The 20630-nt window shown below is 42.8% G+C and overlaps 1 protein-coding gene across 1 annotated transcript; it reads right to left on the bottom strand.

Annotated features, from left to right (window-relative positions):
* Positions 1-4844: 4844 nt before the first annotated feature.
* Positions 4845-10305, bottom strand: LOC145401089 (dipeptidyl peptidase 1-like). The gene is made up of 8 exons (XM_080273461.1): positions 10240-10305; positions 9612-9869; positions 8468-8620; positions 7622-7761; positions 6711-6987; positions 6081-6203; positions 5633-5854; positions 4845-5027 (listed from the first exon to the last, which is right to left on the bottom strand). Exons 1-8 carry the CDS (start codon positions 10303-10305, stop codon positions 4845-4847), a joined length of 1422 nt encoding a protein of 473 aa, XP_080129587.1.
* Positions 10306-20630: the final 10325 nt, after the last annotated feature.

Genomic DNA, 20630 nt, shown 5'->3' with positions numbered 1-20630 from the left:
AGCTTGCCCTGGGGAAATCACTGCAAAAACGGGGCCAAATCAGGATATCTCGCCCTCCTTTATTTTAGGTAATAACGATAATGTACAGTTCTAGTCAGTAAAATCTTTACATGTCTGCAGTTTCGTGCAAATGAAGCAAGATTTGAACTTTTTTTTTTTTTTTTTTTTTTTTTTTTCATAAAGAGGATCTCATAAATGGGAAACCATTGGTGCAGTGTTAACATGTGAGGCTTGCAATTGGATGTCTGAGTTCGATTCTCAGGGCGGTCAGACTGTTGGACAAGGTTTGTTTGCTCCCTGTCCCTGTTCATCTAACAGTACAATTGAGGACGTGGATGCAAATTCTGTCGCTGTGTGTCGTGTTCTAGGGGAAGATTAAAACTTGGCAAAAATTCATCGTAAATTATCTGCCTTAATGTCCCTTGTGCAGTTGATAGGTGTTGATCCTGTCATCTTCGTGTATCATAAGGTTTCGACGCCGTGTCGACTGAAACGAATTATTGACTGCAACTGTACCTTTTATGTTCTGTTATATGGGTGGGTTCTTTGGGGTGGGGGGAGGTATTTAAGGTCGGTGTTGCTGTGTTTCGGCAATGTTTTTCAAGCTTTATGGTATTGTTGATACTGTGGTAATGTTGGTAAATAAGTACTGAAAAAAATATGCTTAAGAGAGAGAGAGAGAGTGTGTAGAAGTGTTAAAATGAGAACAGAGTGAAAGTGAACGAAGGTGAGCGAGAAAATGAAACTGAGTTACGTAGCAAAGGATGGATAACAGTGAATGTGAACATAATGAGAAATACAATTTTGGACGAGAATGGGGAAAAATGAATGCGAGAAAGGACGATAGTGGATGTGAGTGAAGAGCGAATGGTAGAGAGAGAGAGAGAGAGAGAGAGAGAGAGGAGTGAGTGGGTTGAAAGAGACAAGGGGGGGAAAAAAGTAAAACGGGTGAAGGGGGAGTTTGGATGAGAGTGAATGGGTGAACATGAATGAATGAGAGGGATGAGAGTAAATGGAATAAAATTGGAAAGTGAGACACATCAGAAAATGATCTGGTCTGTGCTAATAATAATAATAATAATAATAATAATAATGTTTATGATGATTGATTTCTTATCAACATCAGTGCTCTGTTTTATAGAGGTAAATTACAGTGAATATAGCTAAATCTAAAAAATACAAAAAGCTAAAGTAAAATATGGAATGATTATCTTTTGGCTTTGTGTGTGTGTGTGTGTGTGTGTGAGAGAGAGAGAGAGAGAGAGAGAGAGAGAGAGAGAGGGAGAAAGAGGGGGGGGGAGAGAGAGAATTTTCCGAGAACTAATTTGAGCGTACGTATCTGTAATCCTGTGTGTGTGTGTGTGTGTGTGTGTGTGTGTGTGACCTGGCAACTAGTAACATGCGCCAAGTCAGCGGACCAGATGAATAATTTACCATGTATTATTCTGCAGTATAGCAATAAAGTTTTTCAAAGAACTTCGTTTTCTTCAGCCCCATCAGATTTAATGTCAGTTTTTAGCTTCTGTTCATGGGCGTCCGGAGGGGGGGGGGGCAAGGGGGGGACAGTTGCCCTCCCTTGGAATTCGACGGCTTCAGTTCTTGTTCAAGGATGATTGAGTGATTTGAGTTGATTCATGCATTTTGTCGCTATGCATTTGATGTAAGTCATTTAACTCGTGTAAGTATTATGCCCATGCCTATTTGGAGTGTGTGTATTTTGATATAACCGCACTTATATGTATAATTTCTTTTATTTTGCCCCCTCCCCCTTACAAAAAATCCTGCGAACGCCCCTGCTTCTGTTTCTGTGTATATATTTGTTATTTCCATGTGTATATGTACAGTATAATGTGTGTGTGTTGGTATATATGGGCGTAAGGTATGTATGTGGACATTATTTCTACCAAGGAGGTTTTTGGCTTTTTTTTTTCTCTATATATGTATTCTTTGTATGTATGTATATTTTGTACGTCTGTCTGTCTGTATGTATAGTCTGCGTGTGTTTGTTTGTATGTACATGTGTTTTCTTTTTGTCTCTGTGTGTCTTTCAGCAACTTTATGGAAAACTGTCCAGTGGAACTTTACCAGATTTGAATTGACTAAGGACCATGAAAGGGACAACTGGTTAAATTTGAAGCTAAAAAATTCAAGGATGAAGCGGGAGGGAGATATGTTGACTAACGGAGGTATGCGCTCCCTGTGTGAACTTGTATATTTATTTTTATTTATCTGCTTATTTTTACGTGTTAATTTATACATTTCTGGCTCTCGGACTGTGGTAATAGGCAAGGCAGGTGTTCCCCGAGGCCTAGCAGCCGTTTTGAACCCACAAGCAGCATCATAGTTCTTCATGCCACCACTCGACACATATTTTTTTTTTCTTTAACATGTAAAGAAATTGAGACTGTGATAGGTATGTCTCCTATTACAACTCGCAGCCGCATTTATTTTTAGCTGGCACATACACGTACTTTGCAGGTTCATTCGTACACACACACACACACACACACACACACACACACACACACACACACATACACAAAACAACCAGTCACCACCACCACCACCAGCCATCACTGCCGCCACAATCCCACCACTGCCATTACCACCAATTATTTCCATCGGAAGATTAAGATAGCCACAAAAAATAAATAAAGAAATAAAAAATTACACCTTTGATTTTCTTTTGGTAATATAATAGTTTGCCATTGCATAGTTTTCAATGGTAGGTGGAGAAAATCGGAGGGATAACATCGCTGTTCCATACATGCGGGCAGCAAATTTTAATCTCCATCACATCATCTTCCTTGTTGCCTTTTCCCCCATCTCTAAGGTGGATAAAATCACCAGTTTGTAGCAAGAATAATTTAAATAAGGTCTTTGCTCCATCTCCACCTCCACACTTCATTAATGGCAACATAAATCACCTGATACTTTCCATTTTGTTTACAGAATCAGAACAGTGAGTGGCCCGTATTCTCGCTGGGTAAGGCAGCTTCCTAACACCTTTTCGTTAGCGATTTATTTTCATTTATTACACCTTATTGTCCTCTTCGATGTCACTTAAATCATTCCAATATCACCATACTCTGCATACACAATGTACAAAACGATATTACCCAGCCATATCCAAAAATAAATCGGTAAGGATGAGGTATTTGGGAGCTTCCTTGACCGACGGCCATACCAGCCCTTGACCTTTGTGGTGGCTGGAGGTTTTGGTCATTGTTGTGGCCTTGAGCGGTTTTATCACATGTAGATTTATAATATACCTCTATTACGTGATTTGAAAATATATTAAAAGTGTAAATGTTGATATTTCTTGAAGAGTGAAGTAAAAATGGTGAAGATGGAGACGAGTGACGGGATGAAGATACACCAGCTGGCTTGGAAGACCTTAGAAGAAATGCCCTGTGAGGCGCAGATGGTGGCAGGTTGAACAAGGAACCATCTGGCAGGTAGGTTTGGGTTTGTCGGCACTTGTATCAAAGGCAGTTTATGGTTATTCATCAGAACACTTATTAGAAGAGGAAAAGCGTGAATATGAGGAGAGAAAATTTGTGGATATTAGGAGAGAGCAATTGTAAATATTAGGAGAGAGAAATTGCGAATATTAAGGAAGAATGTGAATATCAGGAGAGAGAAATTGTGAATATTAAGAGAGGAGAATTGTGATTATTAGGAGAGAAAAACTGAATATTAGGAAAGAGAAATTGTGAATATTAGGAGAGAAAATGTGAATATTAGGAGGGGAAATTATTGATTAGGAGAGAGAAACTGTATCAGGAGAAATTGAGAATATTAGGAGAGAAAATTTGTGAATATTAGGAGAGAGACTGTGAATATCAGGAGAGGAAACTTTTGACAACCCTCACCTCGAACCTCGTAGTTGAGTACATTAGGCTATAGTTTGGCTCGTAAGGTATTTGTGGCGAATTTACTCTTCTAATTAACTTTTCTTAGAGTCATTACTTTGTTCTAGAGGTAAAGGAATGCCCAAAACTATGTGCTAATATTCCGGAGAAACCACAACAGTAATTCGAGTATTTCTGTGTTTTTCTGTATCTTATTCTAACACGTATTCAGCGACACCTCCCCTGTAAATTAACCTCTCTTCCCCTGAGGTCATTCGCCCCCTGGAGGTCATTAGCGGTGAAAATGTCATGAGAAAAGCGATAGTAAACGGTGAGATGCAAACAGAACACATTACAAAATACGTGAACTGCTTCGTATATTATTCACGATTTATATACAACCCTGACTGAACTTCAAGAAAAAACAGTGCAAAGCCAAACCAAAAATTAAAAACCAAAACATTTAATGCTTTAGCGTTCAAGGACACGTAATACAGTTCATATCACGTACAAGTAAACTTCTTTTTTTTTTTGGGGGGGGGTGCTAACTGCTGAACATGTAGGCTTTTGTGGTTACTTCTTCCTTTTTTCCAGGAGATTTGTGATATTTTCCCCATAGAATTTGAGAATCCGGTTATAATGGGCATGGGTTTACACACACACACACACACACACACACACACACACACACACACACACACACACACACACACACACACAGTAGGCTAAGTAGAAGACAGTTATCATTTTAATCATTTTATTGATCTCAGTAACCTCTTTACTCAGGTGACTTCCCTAAAAATTAACCATTCTTGTAACAGTCTTCTTCGTCTCTGTTATAGCAGTTTGTCTTGTTGTTTTGACCGTTTTATTATTAGTTCGTTCTTTTCTGTTTTTCTTTCTTATTTTCTTTCGGTTGTGCGTCGTCTTGCAGTCTGTCTTTTTACTATTTGTCATTCTCTGTCTTTAATTCTCCCTGCCTTTCTTTTTCTACGGGATAACCTTAGCTTCTACGCCCATAGACTCGATAGAACACTCGTTGGTGCCTCTACGGATCCTGAAGTAGCCGTCCTCTCCCCATGAATCGCCCCATGAGTTCTTCACAATCCAGTACTTCTCCCCAGTGGTCTCGTCCACCCCATACCCCACCAGGAGAACAGCGTGGTTGACCATCTGTGGGGGGAGAGAGGGAAGGGGTTGAGTGGAGATGGGGTGGGATTGGTGAAGGAGGATTGTGGAAGTAGTTGGAGAAGGATTGTGGAGATGGGGTGGAAGTAAGTGGAGAAGGATTTTGGAGATGTGGTAGGGTAGGTGGAGGAGGAATGTGGAGATAGTGTGGAAGTAGGTGGAGAAAGACTATGGAGGTTTTATGGGAGGAGGTAAAAGAGAATTGTAGAGGACAGAGAGGGGGGGGATGTGACTGGAGATGGTGGGGTAAGGTGGAGGCGGATTGTGGAGTGGAGGAGAGAGGACTTAGATGACTATAGGAGGGGTGTAGGGGTGAGTGGAGGTATGGGCAAGATGGGGAAAATGGGATTGTGTTGTTGTTTGGGGTGAGGATGAGGAAAGGGAGGAGCAGGGGTAAGGGAAAGTAACTTGTGTGGGGGAGCGAAGTTGTGTAAGGATGAGATTAAAATGAGGGGCGATTTGGGAAGTAAGGTATGGGAGGGCAAGTGAGCAAGAACTGGATTTTACAGTTGTGAGGTAAAGGAGTGAAGTGTATGCCAGATTGAAAGCCTGAAGTATTGGCAGAGAGAGAGAGAGAGAGAGAGACCCACCTCGAATGGATTAAACTCATTCTTCTCGCCCGTGTGGTGGTAGATGCCGCCGTCGTAGTTATAGAAGTCGCTATAGACCTGGTATGCAATGGCCATGGGTCCCTTCTCAATCAAGGCCTGCAACATGAGCTCCTCGTTGCAGGCGCCGTAGTAGCCGCCCAGGTACTCGTAGGCGCTGGTGTAGGTGCGCCCGCAGGTGCTGTCAGTGTTGCAGGGGTCGTCCTTAGAGGGGGAAGATTGGATTAGCTTAGGTTAGGATGAGTTGTCTCGAGTTTGGTAATGTGTGTGTGTGTGTGTGTGTGTGTGTGTGTGTGTGTGTGTGTGTGTGTGTGTGTGTGTGTGTGTGTGTGTGTGTGTGTGTGTGTGTGTGTGTGTGTGTGTGTGTGTGTGTGTGTGTGAGAGAGAGAGAGAGTGAGAGAGAGAGCAGGACTTTTGTTGGCGACTTTACCTGGCCAGTGTAAGCGTTGCATGTCTCCGCCACCATGCCCTGGTCCTGAGCGTAACGGCCAGCGATCAAAAAGCTGAATCCGCCTGCACACCCTTGGGCCAGCAGGGAGCACGACACCACGTCCTGGAGAGGCGGGCAGGGGGGAGGGAAAGCGTAATTAATTGACTGATTACAGATACTGCTCGTGGAAGTATGGCACCTAAGGTCATTGTCTCAGATTAACTGGACAGAAGAAAAACAAGCTGAAAAATAGGCGTACACAAAGGTAGGAAGGAGATTGAGTTTGGTAGGTCGAATAGGTCTAGGAAACAGGGACAAGGGAATCTCTTCTCGTGGGTTTAGGAAGCTGTCACCTTAGCCTTAGAGTTTAATTTTTCACAGCTATAACGTATGAGGCAGACCCGACAAAATTCTGCCCAAAGGGAGAACACAGAATAATAAAATAGTGTGTCTTACGTGCGATGAGAATACCAAAATCTGTAATGTGTCTTTACTGAGGGGAATACAAAATAATAATGTCTTACCTCAGAGGAGAATGCAAAAAACTGTCTTAACTGAGAGAGAATACAAAATAATAAAACAGTGTGTGGTACCTGATGGGAAAACAGAAAAAAATAAAATGTGTCTTACCTGAGTCGAGAAAACATCCTGCCTGGCGTTCTTGGTGGCCACCCTCAGCCTGGCCTCCAAATGAGCAGCCGAGGCGAAGGCGTAGCAGGACCCACAGCCGCCCTGGTCCCGCACTGGAGACACGTAGTTCACGCCCTCCACGTCACGCCAGTCGAAGTTCTCAGGCAGGTAGCTGACGCGGGCCTTCTGTTCGGGCGTGGCAGGGGCGGGACTTGGTGGGTTTGGCAAAATAGATCCAGCGCCGCCGAATCGGTTCAGGGTCTCACGGAGGGTGTACCTTTGGAATTGGAAAATAAAAATGAGAGAGAGAGAGAGAGTTGGATTTGTGTCTATTTGCATCTCTTCTAAGTGAATGGAAGGTGTTCAGATGTCCTGTTTATTTTTCATTCGAGAGGATAATACAGTCTGGACTATGAAGGGATTTTTGTTTAAGAAGGGAGAGGTAAAGGGAGGGTTGGTTAGTTGCTGAGGGTAGGATGGGTATTGCTGCATATTCGATCTAAGGAGAGGTGCACCCACTTTCTCTCTCTCTCTCTCTCTCTCGATTGTATATATTTTATTTTCCTGCCTAGTGACTACACACACACACACACACACACACACACACACACACACACACACACACACACACACACACTTTACACACACACACACACACACACACACACACACACACACACACACACACACACACACACACACACACACACACACACACACACACACACACACACACACACACACACACACACACACACACACACACACACACACACACACACACACACACACACACACACACACACACACACACACACACACACACACACACACACACACACACACACACACACACACACACACACACGCACACACACGCACACACACACACACACACACACACCACTTACTTCTCATGCTCCGGGTAGGCCTTCGCCTTCCACGACGACTGCTTTGCGTTGACCCTGGCGATCATCTCGTGGTCGTCGCGGTAAGGCTGGTCCAGGCGCTCCTTAGGCACGGTCAGCTTGCTAACCGTGCGGGGCGGCACCTAGGGGGTGGGGGGGTGACAGAGGAAGGGAGAGTCAGCAGTTATTAAACGCATGGGGTGAAGGATTTTTAAGCTTTTTAGTGGACTCCTATTCTACTGGGGTGGCAGTGATTGTGAGAGATTTTGTATAGATGATCCAGGACATCCCGAGAACGTGAGAACATATGATATGGTAACGCACGAGTGAACCTTCAATCAAATCCACTTCAATGTCTGCCCCGGCAGAGATTCGATCCCATGTCCAGAGGGACGAAAAGGATAAATATGTTACATACTGTAGCTACCCTACAAATATGTTTCCAGCCAATTGGACTTCATGTACGATAGCGGTACCGTACCACCTGTTTCTTACATTGTATAGCTGTGTTGTATAGTCATATACTATGCCAGCATATGTGTAGGCCTACAGTATATATAATGAACTTAGTATAGTTTATGCACTTCCCCATCCCCTCTGGAAACCATCCTGTTCATCATTTATATACTCAACAGAATGGAAGAGTAGTGACGTAGGAGGTACGGCAGACATCATTTTGAAGTGTTAAGGCTGAAAGAGGGGCAAAGTGACCGGTAAGGGACGATTTATTGTTATCAGGCTCCCGTATACTGTGCTGCATTTTTATGAACCTGGCATACCCGATGATTACTTGTAGTTGTTCTGTTTCATTTGCCATAATCTAGATAATCATTTAGTCCACATACTCACCGACGTGGTTTTGTTGGCAGTGAAGCAAGACCAGTTCCTGACGGTGGTGTCACGAGACCAGCCAGTGAAGGTGCGGTCACAGTACGAGGTGGATGCAACGAAGTCACCCTCGTAGTAGGAGAAGGCGAAGTAGGACCGTTCGTTGATGTTCACCTGAAGGAAGGAGACTGTTTAGAAAAGTAGATGTCGGTAGTTTTGGTGCTAGATGTAAATACAAGTAGGAATGGGTTGATCTAGATGTCACGAATTTTAGTTATTGTATAGAATGACTGTCATTATAGTACTTTCGTTCGTCAAGATGGCATAATGTATCGTAATCACACAGAGATAGTTACCAGAGAGGAAAACACCCATATGTGAAAAATTATTTGATCTAGATATGTATGCTACCGGTAACAAATACATTCTTTGAAATGCGAACAGGCCCTTCGGGCTGCACTGCCCTACAGGCATGGCATGTCCTTGCTTCGTTCAGAGGCAACATTGGCGCGCCTAGAGCAGTTCATTCTAAGGAAAATTCAGTGACCCTAACACCAGCAGTTGCTTTACAATGCATGGGACGTGTTCCTTTACACTAACTCTTATTCTCTGACAAAAGTTCAGGTATTTTGCCTGTTTTTATTTTCGAAATTGACCTTTTCCGATCCGGGTCGTTCTTCAGAATATATAGCTACTTGTCATCGTTGCTTGGTGTTGCTGCAACCTTTTCCTGTAACCATCCTTTCAGTACCAACTACCCAGAGAATTTCAACACCCCAGTGCCAGGCCTCAAACAAAAACTGGTAAGTTCCTGCTGCCCACCAGCAGCAGTTCATTTAAAAGTTATAGAGTTATAAATCATATTTTCTTTCTTATACTGGTAGACCTAGATATGCAAAAATGGCGTTGAGTCTTCCCTGGTATGATTTTAAGTATAAGTACAACTTCCTTTTCACAGCAAGCATACCTTCTTCATTAATGCCATCTGGCGATTTTATTCGTTAATGGAAACACTTTTCAAACTGGATGAGTTAGATCAAGTGACCTTGCCAGTATCGAAATTAGAAGATGTTTCTTAGATAAACAGCCTATAAAACGGCTGCAGGTAGCCAGCGAAAATACGATAGTGTGAAAAGAAGGTCATGGGATTCAAGGATTAACTCACCTCAAAGCCCTGGTTCCAGATAAGGGTCCAGGTGCCCTCATGGCCGAGCTCATCCTTAACTGTGTTGGGGTAGTCGAGAGTGAAGGTGTTGGTGTGCACGACTTCCCCGAGTGTGTCGCAGGGGGAGGTGCTGTCTCCAGACCTCTCCTCCTCCAGGAACACCCACGTGCCCCTGATGTCCTCGTAGAGACAGTTGGCGGGCGTGTCCCCAGCAACCAGCCCCGCCCAACACACCACCACCGCGAGCACTATCTTACCCTGTGGGGAGGCATGTGCAGTCTTTTGAGGGAGGATTGAGAGGTCTTATTCCAGGTGGCTTTGGAAATTTATTGCATCTCTTACTTGGCTATTTATTTTGCCTGTTGCTTCTTAATATTCTCTTTTATACAGATGGTACCAGGTGCGTCGATACTAAAATATTACAAATATCTTAAGAGAAATATAGATATAGTAATATATAATTTATAACTAGTAGGTAATATATAACTAGTAATATATAACCATAGTAATATATAACTAGTAGGCTTTTTAAAAATCAGTAAGGAAGGCACGCTACGAAATGTCCTGTGCCACGTAGAGTACGGACCTATGAAGCAGCTGTTTTACTATGCATCAGGCACAGACACACCTTGGTAGTACTGCAGGTGACTATATTGAGAGTAATGATGTCACGGTTGCCAAATTCCAGCTCCATGGTTGTTGTGCTTGTAGGTGTAAATGGAATCTGATTTAAATTACGCTATTTCGAAAAGGTCAAAAGGTAAATCAGAAACAAATCTTTCAGGCTGCAGATTCAGTCATTATTGAGTGTACCATTGGCAGCAGTCATGATGATTATGAATAATTTGAATGCCAAGGAAGATATCTTTGTATTACTCATTGTGTAAATTGAATCTGATTTAAATTACGCTATTTCGAAAAGGTCAAAAGGTAAATCAGAAACAAATCTTTCAGGCTGCAGATTCAGTCATTATTGATTGTACCATATTAGTACTTAATATTCATATAGGTTATAGTACAGGTTCTTGGTTATCCACTGTGCATGGGTACATAATGCTGACGAATGACCATGCTATAACCAGTAAAGGTACGGTGTTTCATGTTAAATAAATAATGCCCATCGTGTTGCAAGGAAAGCACCCAACAAAGAACAAACATTTCCCCAGGACACGCCAAACATCCATTGCTTTAAAGATCCGGGTCGCGGGTTCAAATCTGGGAGAGGACAGACATGGAGACAGGTTACCTTGCCCCAAGGTCGACCAGGGCATCGAAGGTGTCGGGCCGAATTTTCTGCCTGTTACACGGTGTTGAATGACTCAGGTTTCTTTATGTTCTGTTATACTGAAACTGAAAATATATAGAGAGTATGTGGTTGTCCTGTAAATCCGATCGCTTAAAATGTTTTGTAACCATACATCATTGCCATTGCCGTAGCCGTACACAGAGTGGGTCGGTAGTAACTGATGAACCATAGATTTCCCTAATAAAGTGAAGATGGACAAGAAACCCATACATTCTGGAGTAAAAGTAAAATTGGTGTGTAAAGGAAATATTTAATCGTGTGTGAAAGAGTTTGGACGATTGGTCGGTGGTCGATACTAAAATTAAGTAAAAGAAGTGAGCCATCTTGTTACTTACCAGCATGACGGCACCAGAAGCATAGAACGTAGTGACACTTGAAGCCCATTTATAAATTCACATGGACCTAACCCCATACCCCCTTTCCTCCATCTTGCCTCTCTCCACCTCCCCCCCAAATTTTCAGTTAGCCTATTTCTTCTCCCTCCTTCCCTCCTACCCCTCATTTTCCCCCCACCCTGCCCCCCACCCTGTCTCGTTCTCTTACCCCTCTTAACCTTTTTTCGGTAGCTCTCTCCTTCTTCTCTTTATACTCCTTGTTTCCCTCATTACTTTCTCCGCTTTTTCTCCATAATTTCCTTCTCAATCCCTCTTCCTCAATCTCCGCCTTTTGTTTTTATCTCCCGCATTTTTTTCTCGCCTCGTTCCTTCTCTCCACTTTCTCACCTTACTGTCCATACCTCTCTTTCTCTCCTCCCTCCTCATCTTCATTTTGTCTGCCTTCTTCTCCTTATAACCTTGTTCCCGTCTGTCTCATTCTTCCCTCGCCCTCCTCTTACATCCCTCAATACCTTCCTCCTTGTGTCTCCTGCTTACCTCGCCTCTCCACGTTCTGTCTACCATCTTCCTTCCATACCTCACTACCTTCTCTGTCGCCTCTCCCTCCTTCCATCCTTCCTCATTCTCTCCACCATCATCCCTCCTTACTTCACCTCTCCACATTCTTTGGACCTTCTCCATACCTCCATCCCTTCCCTGTCTCTCCTCCCTTCTTCTATCCCGTCTCATTCTCTCCACTTTCCCTCCTTACCTCCCTACCTTTGTTATCACTTCTTCCTACCTCCCATGTTTTCTTAATTTTTCCACCTCCTTTCTTCCTAACCTTCTTCCCTTCCAAATCCCTCCACCCTACATCCCTTCCCTCCCTGCCTTCCCATTTTCCTCATTCTTTCCACCTTCTTCTCTCTTTACCATCCTCCCAATCCCATCTTTCTTCTTTATTTCCCCCTTCCTTATTCTCCCTACCTTCTTCCTTCCGCCCCCTGCTCCTTTATCTCTCCCCTTACCCACTCTCCTTTCTCTTCTATCACTCTTGTCTCCTCTCCCCCCCTTCCTGCTCTTCTTCACCACCTCCTCATACTCTCCCTCATTTCTCTATCACTCTCCCTTTCTCCTCCCTTCTCCCTCCTCAGTCTCTCCACCTTCCCTCCTTCCCTCCTTTTCTCCACCCTCCCTCCTTTTCTCCACCCTCCCTCCATCCCTCATTATCTTCACTCTCCCTTTCTCCCAACACTACTCAGCTTGCATATCTCCATTCCTCCTCTCCCTCTTTATTCCATTACTTTCTGTACCTCTTTATTACCGTACCTTTATTTTTTCTCCATCCTCTTTCCTACGTCACGAAAGTTGTTTCACTCCACTTTCTTCCTCCCCGCTTTCTTCTTTCTTTTAATAAATCCATAGTTTCTGTGACCTTTTCTTTCGCCCTCCTATTAACCTTCCCTTTTATCGCTATTTTCTGGTACCATCCTCTTTTACACCTGTCTTTCCTCTCCCATTCCTACCTCACTCAGTTTCATATCCTCTTCCCTTTTTCTCTCCCTCCCTCCTTCAAGCTACTTTCCCTGTCAGTTTCCTCTTCTCTTCCTCTCCCTCTTTCTTCCTTTTCTCGCATTTTTCTCTCCCTTTTCTCCCTTATTCTAATCATCCCTTGCTTTAATAACACCACTCAGTTTTCATTATTCTTCGTCCCTCCCTTTTTTCATTCCTCCCCGTCTCTCCTCCCTCGCTCATACTGTCCTCTCTCCTCATAGCCGTACTATCAAACTCCCGCCCACTCCCTTTTCTTCCCCCACTCCCCCTACTCCCCCCAATTTCCCCTAGTCCCGCCCACTCCCCCTTCTCCCCCACTCCCCCTCCTCTCCTCACTCCCCCTCTACCCCATCTTCAGCGTCTCACCTAAAAGTTTTGAGTGTGGGAGACGAGCAGATGACAGGTAGGGGAGGGGAGGGGAGAAGGGCTAGAGAGAAAGAGAGAGAGAGAGAGAGAGAGGTGATGGGGGAGCAGGAAAAGGGAGGGAGGCGGAGGAGAGAGAGGGGAAAGGTTACAAGGAAAGGGAACAGAAAAGAAAGGAGAGATAAAAGAGGGAGGGAAGTCGACGAGGAAGCTGGAAGTGAGGAAAAGGCAGAGGAGGGGAGGAGGAAAAAGTATGCAAGGAAGAAGGAGGGGGGCCAGGGAAGGGGAGAGGAGGGGAAGGAAGATGGAATGGGGAGGTTAGTTAGGGGGGGGAAGTAATGGGGAAATGGGCGGAAGAGGAAGGGAGAGGAGAGACGCGAAGGGGGGAGAGGAGGGGAAATAGTGAGGGATTGAAGGGAGGATCTGGAGAGGGAGGAAAGGCGAGGGGAAAGCCAAGTAAAGAGCGAGAGGGAAGGAGAGGGGAGATTGAGATTAACAGAATGGAGGATGGGGCAAGGAAGGAGGAGGGAGAGGAGTGTGATGGAAAAGAAGGGAGGGAACCGGAGGGGAGAGGAAGCAAGGAGTAATAGGGAGGAGATTAGAGCGAGGTACAAGGATATCCATTGAAATTGGGGGAAGATGGGGTGATGGGAGAAAGGAGGTAGGGGCTAGAGGGGGGAGGGATAAGGGATAAAGTGGGAGAGGTAAGGGAAGAGGAAAGAGAGAGAGAAAAGGGGAGGGGGAGGGGAGAGGAAGCAAAGGGAAATAAGTTTTGAGAGGGATGGATGGCAAGAAGACTGATTGGCAGGAGGATGAGAAGGGAGGGGGAGAGGAGGTGAAAGGGAGAGGCAGAGGAGGTGGAAGAGAGGAGGAAAGGAGGTAGAAGCAAAGAGGCGTGAAGGATGAGGTGGGAAGGAGAGGTGAGAGGGTAAGAAAGCGAGGAAAAAAAAAAATGAGGGAAGTTAGGAAGAACTGAGTGCCGAGCAAGGGAGAATTAACCAGAGAAGCGAGGTGCGTGCAAGATTTTTTTTTTTTTTTTTTTTTTTTAACCTTGGCCCTGCCCATATGTAGGAAAAGGTCAGGATGATGATGATGATGATGATGATGATGATGATGATGATGATTCCAAAACAAACCAAAGAAGAAAGACCACTAAGATTTTTTTTCGTAATTCTCCCTCACACCATCCTTAGAAAGATTTTTAAAGTTATTCTCTCCCACCCTGTCCAAAGGCCTAAGAAAAATGAATTGATGATGATGATGATGATAACTGTCCTAATACTAACCAAATAAGAACAGAAAAGCGACCAAGATTTCCTTATTTGCATCTCACCCTGTCCGTGGGTTTGATAAAAAGACCTTAGTGATGATGATGATGATGATAACAATCATGATATGATGATGATGAAAGTTTTACATTGCTCTTTTTCATTAACCTCTTCATTACCATACGTCCCTAAATTTAACAGAATCGTTTTATGGTAGCACGAATAAGAAGAAGAGACGTCATTGAGCTGAAAGGGATTATTCTGTGGGCAGACCAAACCGTCACAGTTATTTATCCAGATCTTAATTTTAGTTAGACCAAGTTACATTTTTTGGCCTTCATTTTTTATTATTATTTTCGTTACGCTGCGTGTATATATATATATATATATATATATATATATATATATATATATATATATATATATATATATATATATATATATATATATATATATATATATTTTTTTTCACTATTTCGTTCACCTTAAATTGGCGGAGATTATCGTCCTTTTGCAATGTATTTCACGTAGTTAAGTGGCGGAATAAGACAGTACTACTTCTTCTTTCTAGCATAATATTCCAGTGTCATTTTATTGTTACAGTTCTCCGCTCAGGATAGAGAGAGAAAGAGCGGTTTTAGGCCAAGTAAAAATCAACGAAGAATAGTTTGTGTCTACACCGCGGCCTTGAAACTTCTCTCCCCTTCCCTTCCCCCTCTCCATCCCCCACCCTGCTTGCACGACTCAGGGGTTTGGTGCCTGGTACAGTACCTTGAACTTCCCTCCCCCTCCCCCTCCCCAACATATGCTGCTTTCTCATGATACTAACGCCTCACCCCCTCTTCCCCTCCACGTCCCATATGCGTATCATTTTTCACCTCACCTCGGCCGTTTCCCATCCATTCTTCCCCATACATACCCATTACTTTGTGCTGATTTTTTTTCACCCCCAGCCAAGTCCCCATTCTTCTTCCCTGCACTTTTTTTTTTTTTTTTTTTTTTTTTTTTTTTTTCACACCCTACCCTTATCCCACTCTTTTTTCCAGACTCACTAAATTAATTATATTTTACTTTTTATCATCACCTATAATTTCTTCATTTTTTTTTCCTGTGTCCTCAGAAGGTTTATCCCCATCCCGCCTCACCCCATATATATAACTTCTCTCCCCATTTCCTTTACAATTTCTCTCCCCATTTACTTTACAATTTCTCTCCCCATTTACTTTACATCTTCTCTCTCCATTTGCTGTATAATTTCTCTCCCCATTTACTTTACAATTTCTCTCCCCATTTACTTTACAATTTCTCTCCCCATTTACTTTACAATTTCTCTCACCATTTACTTTTCATCTTCTCTCCCCATTTGCTTTATAATTTCTTCCCATTTGCGTAATAGGTTCTCCCCATATGCTTTAATTTCTCTCATCATTTGCTGTATAATTCCTCCCCCCATATGCAGTATCATCTCTCTCCCCACTTTCATTCCTCTCCCTTCCCCAACTTACTCCTTTCGCACCCGTCATTTTTCCCCATTCCACCTTACCATATTTCTTCTTGTCATTTTCCCCTTTTTATTCCCCTGCGTTCTGTCTCTGCTGCCGTTCTTGTCTCTCTTATTTTCATCTCTTCATCCCATCATCTCCCCACCTCATTCCTTTTTTTTTTTTTTTTTTTTTTTTTTCCATTCATTTTTTCCCCTCCATCCCATCAACACACACACACAAACACACACACACACGAAACAACATGTGTATGGCATAATTAACCAGTGTAATTACGAAAGGCATACGACGACGACGACGACGACGACTACTACTACTACTACTACTACTACTACTACTACTACTACAACCGTCACTACTACTACCATCACCACCACTACTACTGTTGCTACTGTTACCACCGTTATTGGTATTATTATTATTATTATTATTATTATTATTATTATTATTATTATTATTTATTGGAAACCTCAGCATAAGTTAAAGGGTACATACGCTTGCACTTTATCTCCTATCCATCTCTTTTTCTGCAAGGCACCTGTGAGTAAGGTAATAACACCCAGGCACCTGTGATTACATAGTGAAAAAAAATCATCGAACGTTACCTTGAGTACAATGGTAAACTTGTTTTGACCATGAGACGGTTAAATAACAGTGACAGTGTTATCAGTAGCCTTGGAAATCGTCGGCTTTATCGTGCGAAGTTCATGAACTGATCCAACTCGTGAAATATGAAAATAGAAAAGGTTTTATTATGATGAGGTAATCAAAAGCAATTCCATACTGAAATAAGAATAGCGTCTCCTGATGCCAAACAAGGTGATAGGTGTGCTTCTGTAGGAAAATCAGTAAAATGTTCTTCCATGCAGAAAGTAGAATACATACTGTATTTTCAGTACGAACTCTTTTTGTAACACAGGCATCTCCCTTGCTTTCACGGTGGTGTTGGTACTGGGGTGGAAGGGAAGGTAGGGAAGGGAAGGGAAGGAAAGGGAAGGTAGGGAAGGGTAGGCACGTGAAATTAAGGCCATATCTCCTGCATTCCTCCCTCCACCCCGGTCGTAGCGAGTTACGCCTCTTATTTTTAAGATAGAAATTCGGGGATTCTGCCTACTAAATTCAGTCTATTTTAGGAAGTACATAGCATGATATGGTTTTCTTTCTTTAAACAGATAGGCTACGTGTATTTATTAATTTATTTATTTATCTATCTATCTATCTCTGTCTGCCTGTCTTATCATCTATCTGTCTATCTCTGTCTACCTTTCTCTCTATCTGTCTGTCTTCATATACTTTAGATATGTGAAAAGTAAAAATGACTAGTGAAAAAGATTATTAAATTTTTTGTGGTTCAAGATGACTCTCAGCTGAACGAAGTATTCAAGTGTTTTTAGTCTTTAGTTGGTTTACTTTCATCTGACAGAAATGGGCCAGTCCCACACCATGATTACTACTTCGTGGTTGCCTGAACTTCAGTGAAGCGTAGGTATGAAGTGGCAGTGAATCTCTTTGGTTACTAGTCAAATCAACCCCTCAGTCTGACTACACTTGACCAGCAACTGAGCAGAGAGGGGTTAGAGATGTGTGCCATGTTAAAGCAAATGGAGTATAGGTATGTGTCTTAGGCCTGTAAAGAGACTCCCTAACGCCTCTTCCTTAGCGATTTGTTTTCCAGACCACCCATTAATATTCTCTTTCTAGCTTCTTATGTCTTTTTAATGTCGACATAGATTGCATGAACAACACACAAGAATATAGTAAGGAAACAGAATAAAAAATATTCCGGTAAGGAAGAAGTGTTAGTAAATTTCCTGACCACAAGAGAATACCCCCCTTAGCCTCTTATTCTAGGAGGCTTCGTAATACCTCTTCCTTAGCAATTTATTTTACAGCTTACACTTTAGCATTTATTCATATCGTTTAAATATCGACGTAGGTTGTATCAAGGACAGTACTGAAGTGTGAAGTGCAGAATAACTCGCTCAGGGGCAGGTGACACCAATTCTCATAGTCACTCGTGGTTGCTTAACTGTGGGGAAATACAGGTGCAGTGTGTATTAATGAAAATACCCCCGATAATGATGACCTTGGAGATGGTGATGAGAATGGTGATGAAAAAATGTAAAGACCGTATGTGAATCATCCTGTCTTCTCTCTCTTTCTTTCTTCCCTTCCCTTCTTACCCCTCTTTCACCAATTCTATCCTGTCTCTCTCCTCTGTCTTTCCCTCTTCCCTCCTCTCCTTACCCCTCTTTCACCCATTCTTTCCTACCTCTCTCCTCTGTCTTTCCTTCTTCCCTCCCTTCCTTACCCCTCCTTCACCCATTCTTTCCTGGCTCTCTCGTCCTTCACACCTGCCCCTCTTCTCCTTCCTTCCCTCCTCTCCTTCCTCCCTTTCTCTGCAGGCTTGTTCCATTTTCCCTCCCTTCTTCGTTCTCTCTCTCTCTCTCTCTCTCTCTCTCTCTCTCTCTCTCTCTCTCTCTCTCTCTCTCTCTCTCTCTATCCTTTTCTACTTCGTATTCACCTCTTCTTCTCCCTTCTTTTCCATCAGTCTTTTCAGTCTACCCCTACTTGCTCCAAAACCCATGCTTTTCCTCCCCCTTCCCTCTCCTTCTTCCTCTCCCCTTCCCCCTTTCCCCTTCCCCCTCTCCCCTTCCCCCTCTGCCTTCCCCTCCCCATCCGCCTCTCCTTCCCCCTCCCCCTCCCCCTCCCCTCTTAAACACCTGCCTCCTCTCCCATTGGCTGAGAACTGTCGGCCTTCCACCAATCACAGACTTTGTAAATCCTGTGGAAAAAACACAGACCGTTTCTCTGGGGTTTATATATTTGTGTTTACGTATTTATTTCCAGGATTATTTATGCCAAGCTTGTTTATGAATGCTCAATTATTGTGGCGTGTGTGTGTGTGTGTGTGTGTGTGTGTGTGTGTGTGTGTGTGTGTGTGTGTGTGTGTGTGTTTTATTCCACTGCTGAGTGGGATGATGGTTTCCAAGGTTATAGAGACGTAGATAATGATGATGATGATGATGACTGTGGTGAAGGAATCACTGTGACCTTTTTCCCACTTAGTACAACAACAACAACAACAATAGCAACAAAAACAACAGCAGCAGCAACAACAACAACAACGACAGCAATAATAACAGCAGCAACAACAATAATAATAATAACTAGAAAACTGAGATTGCCATAAGCAGTTTCAGTAACACACTGCATGACAAGGTTATCCGTCTTGTCCATGTGATCTCTGTATAAAAAATAAGCAAATTTTGAACTTTGACCTTGGTTGTGACCTTGAGTTTTGGGTCAAGGTCATTCTTACTTGGCAGCCATGCATAGCGTATCAAGTTCTATAAATGTGTCAAGTTTTGTTCTTGTAGCTCAGTTTTATTTATTTTTTTTTTTAATTGTGCACTCAGTGACTTTCCATTGACCCCTGGGCGATCTCAGAAACTGCTGGCCCATATAGGCCCATAGTCATTTCAGACCTGCTCCCCGACATTGGCTATTTCAAGTCTGTACCTTTAGAGGTTTCTCAGAATCCGCGAATAGACTATTTTTATAGGTTTTTGGATGTAACTGAAAAACCATTACTTGGAACTGGATGATACTGGGTTATATGAAGCCACCAGCTGGGCGACTCAGATGCCAAGTATGATGGCCGTAGCTTTGAAATTGAGCGAATACATGCAATTTACTTGTTCGTAATAATAATAATAATAATAATAATAATATTGACAAGGACATAACTCACCATTGATGTGGTTAGTTATACTAATATTGACAAACAATATAACTCACCACTGGTGTGGTGAGCTATAAAAATAGTAATAATAATAATAATAATAATAATAATAATAAAGTAGATGTGCAGTTTCCTCCTGTGGATTCAGAAAAAAACATGGAAATTGCATATTTACTCCTGCGACATGCTTGCCGATTTGAAAGAATTACAAAGTAGCAGCAGTAGTAGTAGCAGTAGAAGTAATAGTACTAGTAGTATTTAGTAATTAGCTGATGGATGCCCATTGTATAACATTAACAAAGATATCAAAGCGATGTCTGGCCTCTTTCCCCTAATTTGTATCCTTTACAAGAGTTGGAGAGGGTCTGCCCCCTCCCCCCCCAATAATAATAGTGGAAAATTTTATATAGTGCAAGACGAACTGTCCTGAGAAGTTTCGGTGAAATCCATGTGCTCATATTTATCTCTCTTTGATCGTTTTGATTTTTGGAAGGGGGACTGACAACCTCCTCCCAAGAATCACTGGGGGGAGGGTCAGGCTTCCCAAATATCGCATTATGGATAAGAGTTAATTGTTCAGCGTGCACTAAAATAGCAAAGCCATATCTCTCCTTGATTCACTGGTGTGTTTGTGTGTGTGTGAATTCTTAATTTGGTTAGGGGGCTGACTCTCCTAAATATCATGGTTGGAAAATCGTATCTGGTGCAAGATCTTCTGGGTAATCAGACGAATTCACGGGGGAAATTTCATTCAGATCCATCAACTGGCCCAGGGAGAGTTAAGACACGGACACGCACACAGACATGCAGACTGGCCGCATCTCGCACAGCGCTATAGTGATAGTTGCCGAAAATGATACCGTCCTGCGTCGCTGGATTGTTAACGTTTGAGTAACACAATACACTTAATTGTTGATTAATCAGAAAGACCTCACAGATGTCTTAAATAATTTAGTTTAGCTTATAT

Source organism: Coenobita brevimanus, chromosome 54, assembly GCF_032717465.1.
Source record: "Coenobita brevimanus isolate Jiangsu-jjx chromosome 54, ASM3271746v2, whole genome shotgun sequence".
Taxonomy (NCBI): domain Eukaryota; kingdom Metazoa; phylum Arthropoda; class Malacostraca; order Decapoda; family Coenobitidae; genus Coenobita; species Coenobita brevimanus.
The sequence above is the reverse complement of the archived record's forward strand: the minus strand, read 5'-3'. Positions and strand labels throughout refer to the sequence as shown.

What these genes read in the sequence shown, in the direction of transcription:
- LOC145401089 (XM_080273461.1), bottom strand. Translation starts at nt 10,305, where the DNA reads ATGGAGCTGGAATTTGGCAACCGTGACATCATTACTCTCAATATAGTC. An exon ending in CTGCCAACAAAACCACGTCG is followed by an intron (nt 7,762 to 8,467) that starts GTGAGTATGTGG and finishes CCCACCCCCTAG; the next exon opens with GTGCCGCCCCGCACGGTTAG. An exon ending in GCCTACCCGGAGCATGAGAA is followed by an intron (nt 6,988 to 7,621) that starts GTAAGTGGTGTG and finishes CCAATTCCAAAG; the next exon opens with GTACACCCTCCGTGAGACCC.